Source organism: Leucoraja erinacea, chromosome 31 (assembly GCF_028641065.1).
Source record: "Leucoraja erinacea ecotype New England chromosome 31, Leri_hhj_1, whole genome shotgun sequence".
Classification (NCBI taxonomy): Eukaryota; Metazoa; Chordata; class Chondrichthyes; order Rajiformes; family Rajidae; genus Leucoraja; species Leucoraja erinaceus.
The window spans coordinates 14,218,456-14,241,320 of record NC_073407.1 but is presented as its reverse complement, the minus strand read 5'-3'; the positions used below and the strand labels follow the sequence as shown (position 1 = coordinate 14,241,320).

At 37.1% G+C, this 22,865-nt stretch overlaps 1 protein-coding gene across 1 annotated transcript in view; it reads left to right on the top strand.

Moving 5' to 3' along the window:
* Positions 1 to 22,865, top strand: part of cfap77 (cilia and flagella associated protein 77) — a 94,142-nt gene that overhangs the window by 36,032 nt on the left and 35,245 nt on the right. Inside the window, exons 3-4 of the mRNA XM_055660019.1 lie at positions 18,356 to 18,455; positions 20,023 to 20,242. Of these exons, the coding sequence (XP_055515994.1) occupies positions 18,356 to 18,455; positions 20,023 to 20,242 (320 nt within the window). The remainder of the gene's footprint in view (positions 1 to 18,355; positions 18,456 to 20,022; positions 20,243 to 22,865) is intronic.

Genomic DNA, 22,865 nt, shown 5'->3' with positions numbered 1-22,865 from the left:
AATGAGCTTTTTGCTTAAGATTTAGGATAGTTAATAAACAGCTTCTATGTTGATAAAAGCTTCTTCACATAATAGTCACATTAACAGCATACCTGTCAACTGAGAGATTATAGAAAAGTTATTACGTTGTTTACAATTTAAGTGATTTTTATATCAGTATAATTATATCAGTATAATTACATTCCCAATAGTACTTCTAAAATCACATTTTAATTTCTTCCCTTTGTTTAACCCAGCCACCACTGCAATCTCAACAACACTCTGTCCATATAGCAAATGTTAAAATTGGGGGACTGATCAGATAACTTGCTTTCTGGCTTCCTATAGCCAGAAGTATTTTTTAAAAGAGAGCCCCTGTATATCTATATCTATATATATATATATATATATATATATATATATATTTTTTTTTTTTTTTTTTATTCATTTTGTTGTCAGATATTAAGTCTCCACTAGATGGTACTCATTTCCCCAGAGCGCGTTTGGAATCGGGAACATTACCAATGAATAGCTGTATTGGGTAACAGATATTGTTGATCCAATTGAGATTGTACTGTAAATTGAATTGAACTTTATATATATCCAATGGGAAAGTTTGAAGGAAAGGATTAAATATTCATTGTTACACTGAGTTCAAGATTTTTTGCAGAGCCAGGAAGTAACATACTTTATGCATCAGTTGATAAATCTATAACAAATGCAAATAAGTTGTGGTAATCACAATTTAAACATACAAAGTTGTTGAAAGAATACAAATGAGATAATCAGATGAATATATGAATTTGAAATAAGACTTGGTGAGGGACTTTCGTAGTGCTCCATCACAACATTTTTTCTCAATGTCCCTTTCCGAAAAAAAATTATGGAGACTGATCTCTACAAATGAGTCAATAATTAAATTGTCTCTAGTAAATTCCAGGACTGCAGAAGATGCTGGATGTACACTGGCCTGTTTTCATCTAACAGTCTCTGTTGTTCTATAAACCATAAACATTTTTTTTATTGGTGAATACATTTATTTATTGGAAACCAGTTCAATTAGAGCAAATGGCTTGGTTTTACTTAACTACCATGTATATGCAAGATAAAGATGAAGTACAATATTAAGCACTGCCTTAATCTGTCATTCAGACCCTGCACTCCTCCGGCCAGCTGACTCCAGCATCCAAGTATATTCTGTGTATTGTCATACTTTATGAAAAAGAACTTCAAAATATCTGCCCAAACGTACTCTTTTGAACCCAAACCTCTGTCAAATTATGATTAGATGCAGTGACACCACCATTTTAACTACTACTACCAGAAAAGAACAGGGCAAATATGGGCGAAACTGGACTCTGTAAATGATATTAAAATTTCAGGTGAGATTTATTTTCCCTCCAGGTGCTATCTCGGTACATATCACAGAGAGACAATCAATTCATGACAGCAAGAAGAATCAGGAGAAACAAAGAAAGAGAGAAAAGTTAAGTTGGGAATGAGAACATTGATAGCAGCAGATAAAAGATAGATAGCACAGCGTGTGGTAGATGAATGTATACAAGTAAACAAATGATAGCCAGTTTTGTGGAGCCACTGATCTTCAACCCTGACAAAGCTGCCCACTAATCTTCATAGCTGCTCTTCTACTTTGGTCAGGGTGATAGACTTATTTGGTTTTCTGCCTGTCCTCCCCCTCTCCCTGATAAGACATATTCTCCTCTTTCCTAGAAAAAGAAAGAAATAATTGTGACTAGCTGGTGAAGATTTAGGTCATTTTTGAGTGAAATGTATAACGTGTAAGGGAAAAGAAGTAATAACCAGGAGAATGCATATGTCATTAGCATGCATCAGCAGCTTCAATTGGAATTGAGGAAATGTGTAATCATTGGCTGAACAACTGAGAGCCGATGATAAGAGACAGTGTGCAAGGCAACAGTGTAGGAAAGAAACAAACAATTGCACTGAGAGCATGATAAGCAGTGCCAGGGGGCAGCATGGCGGTGCAGCAGTTAGCATTGCTACCTTCCAATTCGAGGGGCCGACATTTGATCCACAGATGTCATCTGTATGAAGTTTGCTTGTTCTCCCTCTCACCTTGTGGGTTTCTATAAGATTTGCAGGGTTCCTTCCACTTCCCAAAAGTGTGCTGATAAATTATTTGGCTGCTGTAAATTATCTCTTGGTACAGGCAACTGCGAATGTGAGAATGAAGGATAACATTAAAATAAGAAGAGCCATGCTACTGATTGGATTGCTCTGTTAGTCAAGTATGTAATGGAGCAGATAAACTCATCTTTCATGCCCAACAGTGAAGGTTCAACTTTACACATTCTGCAGCTTAATCTGTATTCAATACGATATCTGAGTTCCTGGGAACAACCTTATCTCTCGATTAGCCTACTGTTGCACAGTTCAGTTGTATATTTTAACTCAGTCAGTGCTACCTCACCTTACCAGGCTCATTCAAATTATCACCAAAGATGTGGCTGACCGTTTACATGACCTCCAATTATTGCAAAAGGCAGACATCGTGGTGCAGACACGAAAACAGCATGCACCATGCATCTGCTATTGTTTCATGGTCTGGTTGTAGTAGCAGATTATTATATCGTAATTATAACATACTGAGTTAAGATAAATGGTTACTACACTGGTTTCTATCTGCCTGGTACATGGTTTCCACCGTTCTGTTAAAATCAGGGGCATGATGTCCAGGGGGTTAAAGGAGAAGATAGATTAAATGTAGATGGAGTAGCCAAGAATTTAGAATTTGTATTAAATGTAGGTGGATAGCCAATAGTTTAGAATTGTATTATATCATACTGGAGAGAATGTCTGTAATTATTGGTGCCTGAACTTATTAGTTATCAGAAATTATTCGATTCAGAATTTCTTAATTTCAGAAGTTGCCGATGACAAAAAATGTCATCTCATTTAAAAAAAACATAATCTCTGTAGTAAATACAATGATGGACACAGACAGATGGGCAAAGTGAACTGACATATTCGCAGAGGAGATTTAACACATAAATGAGAAGTGATCCATTTTAATGGAAAGAATGTGAAGAGGTATATGGAATAGTTGTAAAGTGGGTGCAGGAAAACCCACATTGGATGTGCCGAGGAGTGGCCTGAATGTACACACATCTTTGAAAGCAGCAGACTGTTAAAAGTCAAATGGGATGTTTAGCTTTACACGAGTATGAAAACAAGGAAGTTATTATAAACCCCATAAATCACTATTTAAGCCCCATCTGGAGGATGTTGCCAGCCCTGGGGACCATACCTTAAGACAGATGGATTCAAAGTCATATAAAGGTTGAAGAGGAGATTTACTGGAATATTACATAGACTGAAGGACTTCAAGAATGACCGGAGAAACTGTGATCTCTTCCTTTAAGTGGAGAAGATTAAGGGGATATTTGATAAAGGTTCAGAATCAGGAAGGATTTTCATAAATTGGCCTGAGGATGCAGATTCAGGCATTTAACAAAAAAAAAGTAAAATAAGGAAAATGTATTTCACACAACAGGAACGGGTGGCAATATTCAAATAAATACTTGGATAAATACTTTAAATGGTAATAATTGAATAGCTCCTTCAAAATGCTGGCAAAGGCAGCTTAAACTAAGTGCCATCTTAAATCGGTATGACTCTTAGTGCGAGTTATCTGAAATATGAAACAGGATTTTGTTTCCATCCAAAATGTTTAAAAATCAGATGGTGCAGAGGCAGGATAAAATATGTTTTATTCTTCTACTACAATGAACCTGATTCCATTCTCAGACCAATTTCAAATGTTTCTATTTTAGCTTAATTATGAATAGATACTAGAATTTTAATATACAATTCCAAATTTTCCATGTTTCCTTTCTTTAAATATTACATGCACACTAGATTTTCCTGGATTAAAGGTACACTTAAAGCACTCTCCTTTATTAACTAACATGTATGTTGTTCAGTCTGCCGCATACAGTAGTACTGTTGTAGAATATAATTATAGATCCTTAATAAAATGTTTAAAACTTATTTTCTGCAGAGTGAATGAGGAATGGAATGGAATCGTTTTTTTCTGCACCTGGTTTAAGTCGATAAAGATTTACTCCCAAATACAGTATACTTAGAGTCAATGAGTCCTACATCATGGAAACAGGCCCTTGAGCCCAACTTGCCCACACCGGCCAACATGTCCCAATTACACTAGTCCCACCTACCTGCATTTGGCCCATATACCTCCAAACCTGTCCTATCCATGTACCTGTCTAACTGTTTCTTAAACGTTGCGATAATCCCACCCTCAAGTACCTCCTCTGGCAGCTCGTTCCATACACAACTAATCTTTGTGTGAACAAGTTACCCTTCAGATTCCTATTAAATCTTTTCCCCTTTGCCTTAAACCTATGTCCTCTGGTCCTCGATTCCCCTATTCTGGGCAAGAGAATTTGTGCATCTACCCGATCTATTCTTCTGATTTTATACACCTCTATAAGATCACTGTGTCAAATTATTTTCAAAATCTTCAATCCCCTTTCTGATTGTTGAGAATGCCAAAAACAATTCCCTTAAAATGACAAAGGCCCTTCAGCACCAATACCATGCCGACCATCAATCACCCATTCACAATAGTTTGATGTTACCCCACTCTCACATTGACTGACTACACACTGGGGGAAATTTTACAGGGTCAATTATCCTGCAAAGCTGTATCTTTGGGATGTTGAAGGAAACCAGAGCACCCGAGGAAATTCATTCATTCACAAGGAAAATCGTGAAAATTCTACACAGACAGCACCCAAGGTCAGGATAGAACTCAGATCTCTGGCTCTGTGAGGCAACAGCTCTACCAACAGACAGAACGGCATGCATTATATTATTTAACAAATAGAAGACTTTTAGTGTACTTTTAATCTAGAAACACCTAGTGACATTAAAAAAAAACCCAGAATAATTAGAACTGTACATTAAAATTCTAATATCTGTTTATAGTTAAACTAAAATAGAAACATTTGAAATTATTAGTCGGAGATTGAATCAGGTACATTATGGTAGCAGAATAAAGCATATTTACTCTGCCAATGCACCGTTTGATGTTTATACAGTTTTGATTGAAACAAAATGCTGTTTTTTATTTAAGATAACCCACCCTCTGCTGGTAGAGCTGCTGCCTCAGTGCCAGAGACCTGGTTTCGATCCTGATCTTGGGTGCTGTCTGTGTAGACTTTGCATGTTCTCTCTGTGAACATGGGTTTCCTTGGGTGCTCTGGTTTCCTCCCTCACCCCAAAGGAGGGTTTGTAGGTTAATTTGACTCTGTAAAATTGCCCCTAGTGTGGACAGAGTGGATGCAATAGTGGGATAACATAGAAACATTGTAAATGGATGATCGAATGGCAGCATGGACTTGGTGGGCCGAAGGGCTCATTTTCATACAGTATCTTGAAAAAAACTAAAAATGAGATTGTTTTTGGCAGTTTTGAGGACAATTGCCAATTTGAGGAAATTGTCTTTTGGTACGTTCAATAATCAGGAAGTGGATTGATGATGAGAAAATGACACCAACTTGGTGCTGAAAAATCTATTCCAATCCATTTCTCATTCACTCTGTATACATTTTTTTAAATTTTATTGAGGATTTATAGATATATTCTGCAATACTACTGTATGTGGCAGACTGAACAACATGCATAATATTTAATAAGCAAAAGTGCTTTAGTGTACTTTTAATCCAGGCAAATCTATTGTACATGTAACATTTAAAGAAAGGAAACAGAGAAATTGGAACTGTATATTAAAATTATAGCATCTGGCATGGAAAGCATTTTTGACATGCAATCAAAATGCAGCATGTCTACTTTTTGACTACCGAGGGCAGAATTTCCCCCTTATTCATAATGAGAAAGGGAGCATTTGATCCGAGATGTCTTTTGCAGCTTTCAAAATCTGTGTGTTTTCTGTCACTTAACAGCAGCACCGCAAATGCTTACCTGTCAGTTTCTAATGCTGAATATTGTCCAATTACACAAATATACAAAACCATAATATATATATATATATAATATATATATATATATATATACAGTCTAGAATTCTGTGAGTTAAAACGAGAAACTGATGCTATTTATTATTTTGGAGCAAGTGTTAATCCCATCATTTCAGGGTTAAATTATAAGGACCACTCACTGTAGTTAACAATGCAGCCATCCACAAATATGCAATATCTTGCACAATGTTTTGGAAACAGCTCATTTCTACAGATTGTTTTGGTGACAAATATTTTCCAGGTGCTCCTTTCTTGTTTCCCTTCACTATATATATCTGTGGCTGAAAAGCAAGACAGACACGCTGCTCCTAGTCTCAAAGATGTCACTTACATTAGCAGATATGTGTGTCTCACCCTGCTTGTGCAACATTCAGTACTGGATAAGCAGAAATTCTCTGACACTAAATATTGGGAAGACTGAAGCTATCATCTTTGGTATCCACCACAAACTCTGTTTTGACTCTATCCTACTTCCTAGTAACTGTCTGTCTGCAGCAAATGACTTGCAACCTTGGAGCTGGCCTTGCCAATACCTCTGCTATTTCACCAAGTGACACTACCTACAGCGTTATTTTTTTCATATTCGTTCATAAGATGTGGATTTTTCCCATTAACCATTAGTTAGAGTAGGCCACTTCAGAGATCATTTAAGATTCAATCAACAGATGGGAAGGCATATTTGGCCACATCAAAGACATTAGATTTTCTTCCCTGAACCAGATAGCAAACTAGAGAGATTTTGCTGGCAAATTCAAGGCAGGGTTGACTCAAAGAGTGAGCTAAAAGCCCAAATGGGGGGAAAAGTTACAGTTCTAAGTCATACTAAATATGGATACAAATCAGGACTGTAAATCAAGCATCAGCTTGATAAATAATAGTAATAATAATAAATTTTATTTATGGGCGCCTTTCAAGAGTCTCAAGGACACCTTACAAAAATTTAGCAGGTAGAGGAAAAACATGTAATGGGAATGAAATAAATAGTAGAGACATGACTAGTACACAAAGTAAAGACAGAATTCAATTCAAAACACAATATGAGACAATTAATGCACAGATGAAAAGGGAGGGGGATGTGGGGCTAAGGATAGGCAGAGGTGAAGAGATGGGTCTTGAGGCGGGACTGGAAGATGGTGAGGGACACGGAATTGCGGATCAGTAAATCAGTAAATGGCAGTAGGCACTTAATTAGTGCCATTGTTAAAATAGCCATTTGATTCTCATTTCCTGCACAGCTCCCCTCTTTGCCCTCTATCTTCAACTGCAGAGATCACATTCTCAAATTCTTTCCTACATTCCTCCAGTTTTCAATTTCACTTTAAGAAACAAATTAATACCGGACAAGATGCAGCTTTCAGTCATCCATCCTGATATGTCTTTATGTCTTCAAACATTTTTTCAAACAAGAATGAACCCTTCTTAAGTATCCTACCTAATTTCACAGTACCCTGTATTGTGTTTGTTGGTTAATATGTTTTAAAGATACTCAGCTGGAGGAGATGTTGCCTCAAATGAATCAATGATAGTAAAGCTCAACCTCGGAATGTTAAATCACTGTTTTAAAGATAGACCCTCTGAGGTGATAATGGGTTACATCTTGGACAAACGAAACAGAGGGATACCTCCCTCCTAGTTGTTGAAGCCAGATAATTAGCAGAGCATGCAGTGATCTTGCAAGTACCCTTGCTCTATAAATTAAACACTCCATAAATTATTTCTGGCTCTTGTGATTATTGGTTCATAATGCAGGTTAGTGCTTAAATAAACAGCTGAGTGTTAAAATAACTGAGGTCTGCATTCTCAACTCAAGGCAGAACTGGAAACATTTGGATATAAAATGAAAAATTGCTTCAAGAACTAAATATTTAAAACCAAATTAAGTTAAATCAGCATTACTTTTCAGAAGCTTCGATCATCTGTTTATTGCTGCATTCCCTCTTAAAGCTTTTATGGCGGTATTTTGTAATTATAATTTTATAATGTCTACAAGCTATAATGTAATCATGTATTCAATGGACGTTTTATTTTCATGATATTCCATTAGACATGTAATCTATTTGCCTTTCTAGGTCCTTCTGTCCAAAGTTCCATTTGTAACTAAGAAATTGACCAGGGAGTATAATCCCATGCCTCTTTCAATGCTGCATACTTACCCTGTGTGAGATGTTATAAGAAATTATTTAAGAGGTCAGTCTTTGATATATCTGTCCCCTCCTCATATGGTAATACACCCAAAGACTGCTTAACATAGAGAGCAAAACTTGGGGACTGAGTATATGGCACAAGAATAGAAATTTACCATACCATCTCTGTGTTCTGATCACCTGAAAGTGAACAGGCTGGCTGGGTAACAAGAGAGCTAATCAGAGTTAAATAAGACATCTGCATCCATTCATTAATTCAACCAAGTGACTGTCCTTCGTGCGACTCTAAATAAGTATCAATAAATTCTTCTTTCTCAGAAGATGTCAAAGAAACAATTTTCATACACATTTTACAGAGGTTATTAGTGGACAAAGATCAGGTGTCAGAAACATGCCTGCTTCTCATTTCTTCTTCTGGCCCAGAGTCTAAGACCAATTGTTGTACTGCAGCAATTGCCCTGACATATTTAACCTTTGAGCAGTGATTCCCGACGTTCTTTTTACTCGGCTTGACTCAAAGATGTTGTATCTGTCCATTAAACAATTAGAAAATGTTTTGTCAAGAAATTAATAATTTAAATTAACATAAACTGGCACCTCAAAACTGAGATCTAAAACAGACTAATTTAAAGGTTGGATACAGGTGATGGAGCTTTTGATTGGCAGATGGATGGACAAGGCAATCAAAACTCCCTTCACCTGTATCCACCTATCACTCACCAGGCTTTGTCCTCCCTCCCCCCCTCCTCCCCTGTTTGCCAGCTACCCCTCCCCCACTACAATCAGTCTGAAGAAGGTCCTGACCTGAAACATCCCCTATCCATTCCCTACACAAATGCTGTCTGACCTGCTGAGTTACTCCAGCACTTTGTGTTTTACTCAAGATTCTAGCATCTGCAGTTCCTTGTGTTTCCATTTTCTAGCCTGGCTTATGAAATCTTCAGTTGCTCATTGTTGTAATAGCTGACGTAAACAAACTGAGATCAAAGATAAAAGTAAGATATTACTGGAGTGTATGGCTCAATATGACAAAACACATTTACCTAGCAAGTCTTCCTGGGTACTTAGGATGCATTTTTTTAAAGATCTTAAATAAATATTGCATCAAATTTCTGTAGTTAGTGGACAACAGCAGCAAACATTCACATTCTGCCTCATGTCTGGGAGATTTGGTATACAAAGAGTTAAAACTTCCACTGTACATTTCAAATTTTGATTCCAGAAACATTTTATTTTTCGTGAAGCTTCTCCTTTCATCATCCCAAATATGGGGGAGTGTTCAGTCCCTGTGCAGAGCCCAGTCACTTGGATGAGATGCATCTCGGCAGTTTGTAGCGCGGTGCATTATTGAAGTGTAATCAAACATCAGCTAAGTGGAAAATAAATATCCAGATCTCATAAGCAGCACAGCAAGATCATGTAAATGCAAATGAGAGACTGGTTTAAAGCCATCACCAGGGGAAATCAGGCCTTGTCACTGCAATCACTTCATCAGGCAGCACAGTAAATCAACAGAAATAATAACTGCATGATGGGCAGCTTAACTGTACAAGAGGGTGTAATGAAAACTGGCAGTGGAGGTCAATGCAGAGAACAGGAAACTGGTTGTGAGAGTGAAAGGGAACTAGAAAGGAGTCAGGAAGGAAGTGAGATAACATGTACAAAATACAATCAAGATAAAATAGACCAATGACATTGGGAATTTAAAACCATTATGGATAAGCAAAAAATCTCCTGGAAGATGGGAAATAAGAAAATACAATTATATCACAAACAAGATTCATTTGTTTGAAATTAATATATTTTTCTGTCACAGTTTTAGATAATGAGAGCATTGTTTAACAATTTGAACATTTTGGTAATAATCTCTGTAAATTGTTGGATTGATCACAGGCAGCTGCTCAATGCTATGCATCAGCCTCTAGAACATGCACAAAGCTGCACATTATATAAAGTGTCTTGCAAAAAAAGCTTTATGAACCAGCTTCCAGGAAAGCTTCTAATCAAAACTAGGCTTTGTATATGATACTCAGAGGAAGAGGAATAAGAAAGACTTATAGACAAGAATAAATTTGTGACTCAGAAGAAAAGAGAAGAAACTGGTGTATAGAGATTGAGCCAACAAATAAATAAAGGTAAACCCCTGTTTAAACTAAGCCAATTCCATTGTTAGAAATTGCTTTACATCACCTTTTCCTGAGTTGTAGATTATGTGTCAGACATATTCAAATGATCACGTAGTTATGATATTTCTGTTCTCTGCTCAAATGGTTATGGAATTACCATTTTCGCGCCAAATCATCAATGTCAGCTGCTGAATGCAGTAACTACAACTTGAAAGACTGTAAATTAAGCAGCTGGAAAATTCAGAACAAATTCCAACAATTATATCTTTGAGCCAAGGAAGGGAATAGCTATGCATGTCAGATTGGTACGGCTCACCTAACTATCAATTCAGTTTACCTTTCTGGGACATTCATGGTAAACTATTTTTAGGATAAAGGATGTAATTTGCTTTGAGCAGAAGAGACCAAAATATATTTTAAAATAAATACTGCACATACTATTATAATTTCAATATATAACCAAATAATTTATAAAACTGCTACACAGACACATTTTGGTTCATGGTGATTTGAACTGAGTGCAGCCTCTCAGGGTGTACACTTAATGCTACACTGATTAAATGGGGAGTATTACATTTAATTCCTATGCATAGATAATTTCTGGTCAGCATAAACATTAATAGGAATTGGCCATTCAACACTTTAAAATTGTTCTTTGCTTCTGTTAGATTTTGGGTGATCTCTGAATTTAATTTACTTTCATTCCTCCGCATTCTGTAGCACCCTTATCCAACAAAAATGAGTGCCTTAAAAGTTAGATTTCAATTATTAAACAGGTCTTGTCACAAAACCACTCCTGCGTTGTCTTGGCTGTGTGCTTAGGGTCATTGTCCTGTTGGAAGGTGAACCTCCGCCCCAGTCTGAGATCCAGAATGCTCTGGAGCAGATTTTCATCAAGGGCGTCTCTGTACTTTGCTCCGTTCATCTTTCCCTCGATCCTGACTAGTCTTCCAGTTCCTGCCGCTGAAAAACATCCCCACAGCAGGATGTTGCCACCACCATGCTTCACTGTAGGTATTTTATTGGCCAGATGATGAGCGGTGCCTGGTTTCCTCCAGACGTGACGCTGGCATTAAAACCAAAGAGTACAATCTTGGTTTCATCAGACCAGAGAATCGTGTTTCTCATGCCTTTTGGCAAACTCTAAGCGGGCTGTCATGTGCCTTTTACTGAGGAGTGGCTTCCGTCTGGCCCCTCTAAAATAAAGGTCTGATTGCTGGAGTGCTGCAGATATAGTTGTCCTTCTGGAAGGTTCTCCCATCTCCACAGAGGAAGTCTAGAGCTCTGGCAGAGTGACCATTGGGTTCTTCGGCATCTCCCTGACCAAGGCCCTTCTCCGTTTGCTCAGTTTGGCTGGGTGGCCAGCTCTATGAAGAGTCCTGATGGTTCCAAAGTTCTTCCATTTCAGAATGACGGAGGCCACTGTGCTCTTCGGGACCTGCAATGCTGCAGAAATTTCTAAACACCTGTTTACATTTCTTCATTCTGGGGTATTATGTGTAGATTGATGATTAAAAAAAATGAATTTCATCCATTCTAAAATAAGGCTGTAATGTAACAAAATGCGGAAAAAGTGAAGGGGTCTGAATACTTTCTGAATGCACTGTATGTTTTCCCCTTGCCATCCTCTGTTCTGCAGTTTAACAGTTAGGAGCTTTTTACCAGAAAGTTGCGACTAGACTTCACAAATGATTGACTGACCAAGAATTTGACCCTGTCTAAAACAATTTGGGTATCAGCAAAAGGTGATGCAAACCATTTAAAATAAATGGAATTGACCTAGTGTGAATAAGGCTTTTCCTTTATTATCCATTTGCTAAATCCCTCAAATTCATACCTTTGTTCACTTGGAGATTCAACAGATCTATGTTAAATTCTAGCATATGGAAATAGTAATAAATTCACAAATAGTAATAAGGCCCAAAAGAGCCAATGATATCATCTGTCCACTTTGGATATGCAGAAGAAAGTCCTCACTTGGGTGATGAAAGTAGCTGTATTTAATTGGTAGATTTCTCCAGAATATCTTGATTTACACCCTAATTTCAAATATTGAAAAGCAAATGATAACAGTTGCAGGCAACCTGAAATAAAAACGATGACAGGCTGGATTATTCAGCAGGCCAGGCAGCGTGTATATAGAGAGAAACAGATTTAATATTTTTGGTTGAGGTCCATTTAGAACTACTTAAGGTAAATAATTAAACATGTTTTCCTTCTTCAGAAAAGGGGAGGGGGGTAAAGAGAACTAAGGGAGTGTCACTGAGATAGTGAGGATGTTATGCATATGAGGATGGTGAAGGTTTGTTGATTGCACGTAATCTGTTCGAAGGAGATGTGCATAGAAAAACTAAATTAGGAATGTTCTATTTACATCACCTCCAGATAGATCACATGCATTCAGCAGGTTTTCACCCTCAGATGGCAGCATCACTGTTCATCAATACTTTTCTTGGTCTCCGCTCTTTCACAGAAACATATTTTTATTCTCAGCACCTCGCCCCCACGCTATGTAACTGAATACTTACATGTTTCTTAACTTTTGAAGAACATTATCAACTTAAAAAGTTAAATAATCTCTTGGTCTCTACTGAAGAGTTAAGAATTTCCAGCATTTCTGTTCTTATTTTTGTTATTGTAGTCTCCTATTGGATGGTAGACATGAGCAATTTCTGAACCGTTAACATCAGGATGCAGTGAAGGAAAATGTTCTCTCTCCCAGTAGGAAGCAATGAATCTCCACTCTAGTCTTTTACTTGATGCTACATTGAAATTGCTGCATCATTTATACTTTTATAAGTATATACAATGTCCATTTCGGTCAGGTTGAGAAGGATGGAAAGTGGAAACAATATATTTAAAAACCACCATAACTGCAAGTCAAAATCAGACTTCATTTGAAAACTAGAACTCGTGTGTAGACACAAAATGCTGGAATAACTCAGCGGGACAGGCAGAATCTCTGGAGAGAAGGAATGGGTGACGTTTCGGGTCGAGACCCTTCTTCAGACTGAACTTGTGTGTACTTGCTATACTTTCCCTCTTTCTATTTACTCAGCAGAAATGAAAGTTTCTTTAAATTTTAGTGAGTCAGTTTGTAGATGCAGCACTTGTAAGGCAGAAAAGCTGACAAAGCCATTGATCATTGGGGAACCACGTACTGCAATATCTGCAATATCTTTTCAATGTTGATTTACATTATTCGCAGCATTGTTCTATAATTACCAAATAGAGACGTGGTTACATTTTCGAGTGTGTCACTCATCCCTGCTATTGTGTTTACAGCTTATGGTAACTGATTTACTGTGGTTTAAGAACTGGCATTCTGTAAAGATGCCTTGCCATGGTATTCCCTTGAGTTGCCCATTGCCAAGCACAATCAGTGTGCCATTGCTTCTAATGTTCAAAATAAGCATATAAAAGTAATCTTTTCATACTCCAAGTTAAATCCTTCTTTCCGAGAAAGTACATTTTCAAAACATACTTCAACCCTGTTAAAAATACATTTTATTCTTCCTGGTTTGAGAGCCTACTTCGAAAGTATGTAAATAAAATCTTAAAATAACAACAAATAAATAGGGAAAACTCTAAAGTAATAGGTTCCTACATTCATTACGTATAACTGAGGAAAGGCAGGGAAATAAATAAATAAATAGATAAATAGTAAAAACAGAAACAAAAAAACACCAAGTAAATCTATAAACAAAATTAAGAGCTGGGAGGTGGGAAGCAGGGCAGAAAGATGATGACTTAATCAGCTTTAATGAAGCTGTCTGCTGGTAAGGACAGCTTGTCAGCAAGACCTCTACACTCAAGCCAAACAGTTCATTCTCAGATCCAAAGTACCAAATGGAATAGCACACTTCTAAAAGCAGAAACATAGTGCCAGGCACAGTCAATCATAATGTGGGTACAGAAACATGTCACAAGATTTGAGAGAATTCCTTCCTGCAGTTTTGCTGTACATCTGGTTCTGTTCATTTTTTTTTTTTACCTGACAGTAACAATGGGCCTGTAACACTTTTGCTAATTTGGATTGGATTTGGCAGTAATAAAGTGTGTGTGGTATTGAACTATTGTACACTCACTCAACACAGTAGATATTATACTGAAAGAATTTAAAATCAGAGAGATTGCTGCAAGGAAACAGTTGAATTGTTCAGCAGAAGAGGGTCAGGAGAAATCAAGATTTAAAAAACAGAATGCATATTTTATTGGCGGCTAATTCTTAATGTGCATCATTTGGTCATCTTGCAATTAAAATAAAATTTGTTTGCTGATATACATTGACAAGTTGTGAAGATGTTTAAAATGAACACATTAAAAAATATTGTTATGAGTGCAGGCAATTTTTAATAGATCCCATAGTCCACTTTGAAAAGACACATGCTGTATTAATTCTGGAAAATCCACCAGGTAGGGGATTAGGCATTTTTTACTTTACTTCTCTAATTTTTGCATCAATTGTGGAACTAGTATAAATCTGTTGTAAAAAATCCAACAGAATAAATTTGGTGATACTTATTCAATGAGCTTTAGAACAGAAACATTGAATTTCCTCCGCATCAATTCTGATATTGTAGTTCAGATCACCAGTAAGAATTTTCCATTTCGATGTCTAGCCATGTAGTTTCTTTGAATGATAAATAAATCATATTTGTTATACTCCAAATGAGAATTGGACTGAAAGAAACCAAACTAATTTCACACATATATGGCTCAAGATAAATTGCTGTGATTCCCTATAAAATATTTCTTGCAATCCTGTAATTCCTTAGCTTCTTCAATTATTAGTCCAAAATAGTTTCCTATATTTTCACTACACCCAGCTTGCTTTGATAATATACTGTAGCATCAGATGAGCCAACTTTCATTAGTTTACATTTCAAAAATGTAAGCAATTTTATTGCACCTCACTTAAAAACAAAGGCATAGTTATTAAGAACAGTTGGTCCCTTAAATATTTTTTTTGCCTGCCACTTGAACTGATGCCAAGCAGGGAGGATATACTGATCTTCCCAAAAAGACAGATATCTCTGCAACCACCTCTACTTCCATTCTCTTGGTACCAGATTATCTTTATAGTACATTAAGTAACCTTAGGGTGGCCCAAATTGCTTTACAGTTAATGATGATTTTTTGAAGTATGGTCAGTTGTACGGTAGGGAAAGACACACAAGATTCCATTGAGTGCAATGTGATAACAATGAAATCATCTATTTTAGTGAGCTCAAATGAGGAATAAGCATTGGTGAAGACACAGGCAAGTTACCCTTCTCTTCATCAGAATTTCCCCATTGAATATTTTACATTTATCTGAAAGGTAGATGAGTTCCCAGGTTTAATGCTCCCTCATAACACTGGCTTCTCTGACAAAGGCCCTGGACTGGTGTTCAAAGCTACAATCAATTAATTCAGCCATCATTGATACCAGTTTATACCACCAACTGAACTTATCATTGTTTGTGCTCAAGGCAAGCCTTGAAAAACTGAAATACACTGAAAAAGAAATTGCAAGGCCACAAAACAATTTTCTGTCCCTTGATAATATTTCCTTAAAGTGGTTACATCCATTTTACAAGTTTCCCCCTAAGGGGTCTTCAGTGCACTGCAATGTTACCCTTTGCCCTACCCCACTGGCAAGATGCTAGTGCAGGTCCAACACGAGACCCCAGCAAAAGGATTTCACCCCACTGGAGATCAGAAACAATGGCATGTTGTGCTTATACTAATCTCAAATCAATTTGCAAACAGTTTCACTCTCTTTCATCGCAAGCTGCTCATCCAAGGTCCCTCCAGTAAAGTTAGTATCTAGCATTTACAGCTTAGATCAAATTTCAAATAGGTATCTGTGGAAATGTGCAAAGAAAAGCTAAATATGCAAAGGTTACATCTCAATGATTATTGGTTGAATCGCAGGTTAATTCAGGAAATCGCATTGCTTCAACAATCAGAGGCATAAATATCACTTGTTAAGGTTGGGTTTTGGCAAACTTTATAGAAATGAAAGGATGGTTAGTTTCACTTTCCATTTCTAAATTTATTTCCCATCGAAGATCTGAGTTAAAATACTTTGTCTTTACCTGAAAAGCAGGAAACACTAATCCTTCACTGTTTTGAAATGTATTGCCATAAATGGTACCTTGGCACTCAAGAGTTAAGTGGAGATTTGCTGCATTGTTGTTACGTATTTTGTCAGGTTTCTTCTCCAAAGAGCACTCTTGGCCAGATTTTCACAGGAGAGATAATGAGACTTGTTTTGTTCAAATGAGAAAAGAACAACTCCACTGTTAGGCATTCTTCGCTCTTCAGAGCACCCAGATCAGATGATATGTAAATGAACACTGGCAGAATTGGCTGAAAGAGCATCCAATCAGCTCTTTTTCTTCTGGCGACTTTATTCCCAGAATGACTTCACCATGGAGACAGGTTAAAGAAATATAGATGCAGTCGGGAGGTCAGTTAATCCCTCAAATACTGAAAAGCCAAAATGTTCACAGAGGGACTTCATTTAAAAACAAAATAAAAAAGATGATCTTTGTTTCCTTGATTCAGCAGTTCTCTACAACAGCAGCAACTTGTCTCACTGTCCAAAGGCTACATGTTTTAATCTCTCAACTACCATTGATTCAAATGTATCAATCCCTTAATATTATAAGTAAACACAAATCTGAAATCTACTGATATTTCTCGAAACATTATGACTTACCTTTTGATATTGGTTACTGCTGGGATGTTAAAAAAAACAGTACAATGTTAGCTAAAATAATTAGCTACTTATCAGCCACACAGATGAACTGCACATAGAATATTTTGAAGGATTTTTTGGAAATGAAGAATTTAGTTGGCATTTTTGGATAACTTTGGTATTGGAAGAGATTTTTCATTATAACATCTAATGAGAAATAATAATTCAATGAATTGGTTATACAATTGTTAGATTCAATCATCTTTTTCTTACTTTAGATTAAAATTAGTTAACCATAGTTGTTTGTTGGAAACTAAATCTATCAAACAAATTAATTCTGAAATTGATAGGCTTAGAAAGTATCTTCATTTAATTGGGATTGAACCTTGAAAGTGCTTCCTTTCATGCACCAATTTGCGTGTGCAGTTGCTTGAGAACAGCACCGGGGTGCACTAATGATCCATTATTATGCCAATTCATTCACACACCACATTCTGGACTCCAAAAGGCATTCAAAATATTTGTTGTACATCAACTATTTATATATTCATAAAGAGCATAAAGTTAAATTAATGTACTTTGAGATACTAGATTCTACAAAATTGAATAGCCTTATAATACAATCATGTGTGTTTACTTTGCAATTACTGATATCAGGAAAGCAGGTTTGATGAAGCAGTGGCTTGAGAATGTCTGTGGTTTCATATATATTAATAGGGAAACTGGATCATCTGTAAAATGTGTGGAGTGCAATCCATTGGAAGCTCACATATAAACTTACCCTTCATGAAAAATACTAATATAAAAATATCAATATGTTCTTAAAATTACCTTTCTACCTGTAGCTGGTTTTAATAGGACATTCAGTATTAAAAGTGTAATAAGTCTAGTACTGAATATTTACTGTCGACGCTCGCCACAAATAATTAAAATATTTATTCAGAATACGTCAGCTTTTCGGCGACCTGCTGCAACTATGACGGGTGCCAGCAGTCGCCGAAAAAATTGTGTAAGTGGGACAGGCCCTTTACCCAGCTGTCGCTTTCAGATTTACATCAATGATGCATGGTGTGCAGAGGACAGAACTATCACACTGACCAAGTAGTTAAATGGCAGTTATTGGAAGCATATCAATATCTACTGCAGTGACAAAAATGTCACTGCATAACCCTTGGTCACAGGAGATCAATCACAGGTTACTACAGTCAATCAGAATTGGAGAACTGCTGTGAGGTTTAGCATAATTGTAAATGACATTAATATATTTGCATTCACAAAGTTAGAATTGCTTAACTTTTTGGTGAACTACAAACATTGTGGCTGAGATTAAAGTTATTGAATAAAGGCTATAATAATGCTATTTATTGTCTGTTTTAGACAGAACTTGGCAAGCCAAAACGAAGTGGTAATTTCATACCAGGATCGAATTATGTGTACGGGACATACAATAGAATATTTGATGGTGGAGTTCCTGCAGGTAATGATGCAAAGTTTTTTAATTTTATGTTAGAAAGCTTATTACTAATGTCATAGAATTACGGAAAATTACCAAATTGAAATAATTCATTCAGAGCATTTTGTCTATGAAAGCCAAAATCCAATTTCTCAGCTTTTGGTCTTTGGCCTTGCAAATAATACTGTTTATATACCCAACCATCTTTTAACATTTGGCGAGGATTTTTTTCCTCTGTCAGGCTTTCAGGCAGTGAGTTTTAAATCATGCAACTCACTGAGTGAAATAATAATTTTCTGATCGCCTATCCCACTATCCCTGTCATTAGCCCCTCTAGTCATCACATTGCAGGAAGGTTGGGGAGGCATTGGAGAGGTGCTGAAGAGGTTCACAAGAACGCTGCCTAGATTAGAGGGTATTAGCTGGACAGATGTTAAGGGGAGACCTGATAAAAGTTCTGAAAGACATAGATAGGGTAGACATAATCTTGTGCTTACGGTGGAAATGTCAAAGACGAGAGGGCATAGATTTGAGGTGAAAGGGACAAGAAGTAAAAGATAAGTGAGGGGCATGATTTATACATGGGGTGGTGGGTGCTTGGAATGCTGTGCCAGTGGTGATGGTGGAGACAGATATGATAGTGGCATTTATGAGGTTTTCAGATGGGCAAATAGATATGCAGGCAATGGAGGAATATGGCACTTTGGCCTTCATCAGTCAGAGTATTGAGTATAGAAGTTGAGAGGTCATGTTGCAGTTGTATACGACAATGGTGAGACCACATTTAGAATACTGTGTTCAGTTCTGGGCACCATGTTATAGGAAAGATATTGTCAAGCTTGAAAGGGTTTAGAAAAGATTTACGAGGATATTGCCAAGACTAGAGGGTGTGAGCAAGAGGGAGAGGTTGAGTGCAGGAGGATGAGGGAATGTCTTATAGAAGTATACAAAATAATTAGAGGAATAGATCGGGTAGATGCACAGAGTCTTTTACCCAGAATAGGAGAATCGAGGACCAGAGGACATAGGTTCAAGGTGAAGGGGAAAAGATTTAATAGGAATCAGAGGGATAACTTTTTCACACAGTGTATGGAACAAGCTTCCAGAGGAGGTAGTTGAGGCTGGGACTATCCCATTGTTTAAAAAACAGTTGGACAGGTACATGGATAGGACAGATTTGGAGGGTTATGGACCAAGCACAAGCAAGTGGGACTAGAGAAGCTGGGACATTGTTGGCTGGTGTGGGCGAGTTAGGCTGAAGGGCCTGTTTCCAAACTGTATGACTCTATCTATGACTCTATGGTTTATGTATAGGCCAAGGAGATTAATTTTGTATCATGTTTGACACAGACACGGTGGACTGAGATGGCCTGCTCCTGTGGGTTAGTGTTGTGTGATTGTTATCACATTCCATTTGGTTGCATAATATTGAAGAATGAAAGAAACAATGAATGTGGGGGAAAGTAAACAGAGCAAGAATTAATAAATGGAGAATTATATTAATTTGTTTTTGATAGTTCAGGAAAAAGAATCTATGTTTTTGTCCATATAACGATTGTAGGATAAGTATTCAATGGGTTTATTGTCTCAGCTATTGGCCATTGGCGAAGTGTCCAACCTAAAGCACAGGCAAAGATGCAGAAACTGAAGCGTAACTTTGCTGCACTGAATAAAGCCGCGATTAAAGCTGGACTGGTTACCGCACGAGAGATCTACCAATTCAGGGCAACGCATGACATTGGAACCTCAGCAAATAAAGCAGAAAAGAAAGAAGGCATGCTTCCTGAAATAACACATGGAATGCCCCACCGGTATGAATTTCGAAGATATATTCCTATTTTAAATTATAATTGTTTAATAGTTTATTTACTTTTTCGGTTACTGCTGATTCCCTGAAAATAATGAGGATTTTAATTATGTGCCCTCGTCAGTGTGCCCTCATTCACGCAACTCAATAAACAAATGATATTATGCTGTTGAAAATGGGTTTAACCCTGAGTAGAACATATATCAGGTTGTCAAACCATATGTTCAGGTGGAGCAAATGTATTTTTGTGAATTGTGCAATTCAAGAGGCAAGCAGAAGGGCAAATCCAAGACCTGACACTGTGTTCAAGATACTCCTGCCTCAATGAAAACTGTTTATTTTTATAAGTATGTGGCATATTTTCAATGCAGGCATCATTGGGTCTATTAAAAGGATCCGATTTGATGCATGTCTAGAAATTCACTCATGTTTGAAGTTTATTTTTGGATTACCCAATTTGAATCACCTGGAAGAAATTGTGATGTCTGTCTCATTTTAATTCACTCTTGAAATGTAACCGAGCAATTAAAGCCACAGGTTGCACTTTCGCATCTGATGTAATTTTCTGTCAAACCAGCTTCAAATGATGGGGTGCCCTTGTAATTCTGTTTTGGAGTTCCCAAAGACATTATCCCACATTGTTCCAAGAAGGGACTATCTTAGTCTCTGTCACAGCATCCAGACATAGCAGCACTTCACCTCATTGAATTTTGCCAACTCAATTGATGGATTGAGCAAACCCCATCAATCCCAAGCCCCCATTGATTTCCCTATATCCTTTTCCTTGTCACTTGCCCAGCAACTCCCCACACCCAAATCTCCTACTACTTTTCCCAATTAACTCTACCAAACAGCACATATTTGGAATGTGTGAGAAAGCTAGATCACCCAGAAGAAACCAACTCACAGGGAGAACATGCAAACTCCAGACAGACAGCAGCCAAAGTAAGGATTGTACCCAGATCACTGTAAAATCTGACTTACTAGTTTGTAGTGTTTAGGGAAACAGGTAGGAGACAAATAACAGTAAAAATCTATAATTTTGTACCTGTTGAGGAGGGGACATTGAATAAAATCCAAGCCCACCATCGGTGAAAGATTGACCTACGTTATCAAAGACGAGTGATCAAAGCTCTGCACAATACATTTTCGATAAAATGTGACTGCTAATGTACAGGGAAATTATTGTGATTTTTTTGTAGGCCAATTACTTTCGAATCTTGATTAGCTGTGAAAATGTGCATGTGCAAGCCACATTGTTTCATGTTGTAACATATCAGGAATATTAGTACCTAATTACTTTAGTGACTGTTTACACAGGATGCTGTTTAATATAAAAGTATGTTTTGTCCTGATAGAGAAACTCTTTGCTTTTATCATACTGGAGGTGGAAGTCACCATGGTAAATCAAAATCTGAGAGAAGTAGGAGTCATAACATGTAACATGGCACATGATGCAAGCCAAAAGATAATTAGGTCTGACATCAGCTCCATCATCCTCAGCCAGCAAAGGTTAACAGAGGCAGACTCTTCTGCCGTGGGGCCAAAGCTGAGCCTGGCTGTCTTCCTTCGAACCATGGCCACTGGTTTCAGTGCAGAACTTGCCAGGTGCTCCCTCTGCCACTCAAGTGACACATTTGAATTCCAACCTGATACCATATTAAATTGTGTAATTCTTATCACAACACTTATTAGCAATTTTCACTAACCACACATTCATTTGTACCAACAAAGTTGTTTTTTTTTCATTCCAATGCATTTGGTTAAATACTAACAGTAACTAAATCATTATAGTTAAACAGAAGGGCAATTATGGAATTAGCATGCAAAGTGTGGCAGACCCCCAACTGGAAACTTGTTCATATAAAACTCCGGTATTTTATGTATATTTCCTGTTTCAGTTCATGGGGAGACAAGAAAATTGATCAATACTGTGGCTTCTCAATCTGTGTTGGCATCTACTAGTATAGGTCTGTGTTAATTATAAGCAATTAGTTTGTGCCAACAACATCAAAGGATGGAACATAGTTCAAGCTGTATCAGGGAGAAAATATCAGTTGAAGCACTGATGTTACATTCCATTGGAATCACTTTACTAAATTCTTTACCTTCTCTTTTCAGTTTTGGTGGAACTTGAAATATTATCAAATATAATGATTAATAATGAATAATAAATAAGTTTATTGGCCAAGTACGTACACATACAAGGAATTTGCCTTGGTGCTCCGCTCGCAAGTAACAACACGACATACTGTAAACCATTAAGAATAAATCATAAAACATTAAAATATTAAGAATAAAACATTATAGTTTAAACATGTGAATAAAATAAAATACCAGAGCAAAAGGGGGCTACAGACTTTTGGTTATTGAGTAGAGGTACTGCTCGTGGAAAAAAGCTGATTTAATGTCTGGCTATGGCGGCTTTAACAGTCGCCTTCCAGAAAACAATATTTGGCTATTCCTCATAACTTGTCATGATTTGGGAAATCTCTCCATGTTAAAGATATTTCACGAATGTGTCTTTGTTTTTGTTGTTACCTGACTGCCATGATGAATGGACCGGTGTTTTTTGTTTGTTAGTTCTTGGTGTGAATCATTGGACAGTGGGACACTCTTTTTCAGAG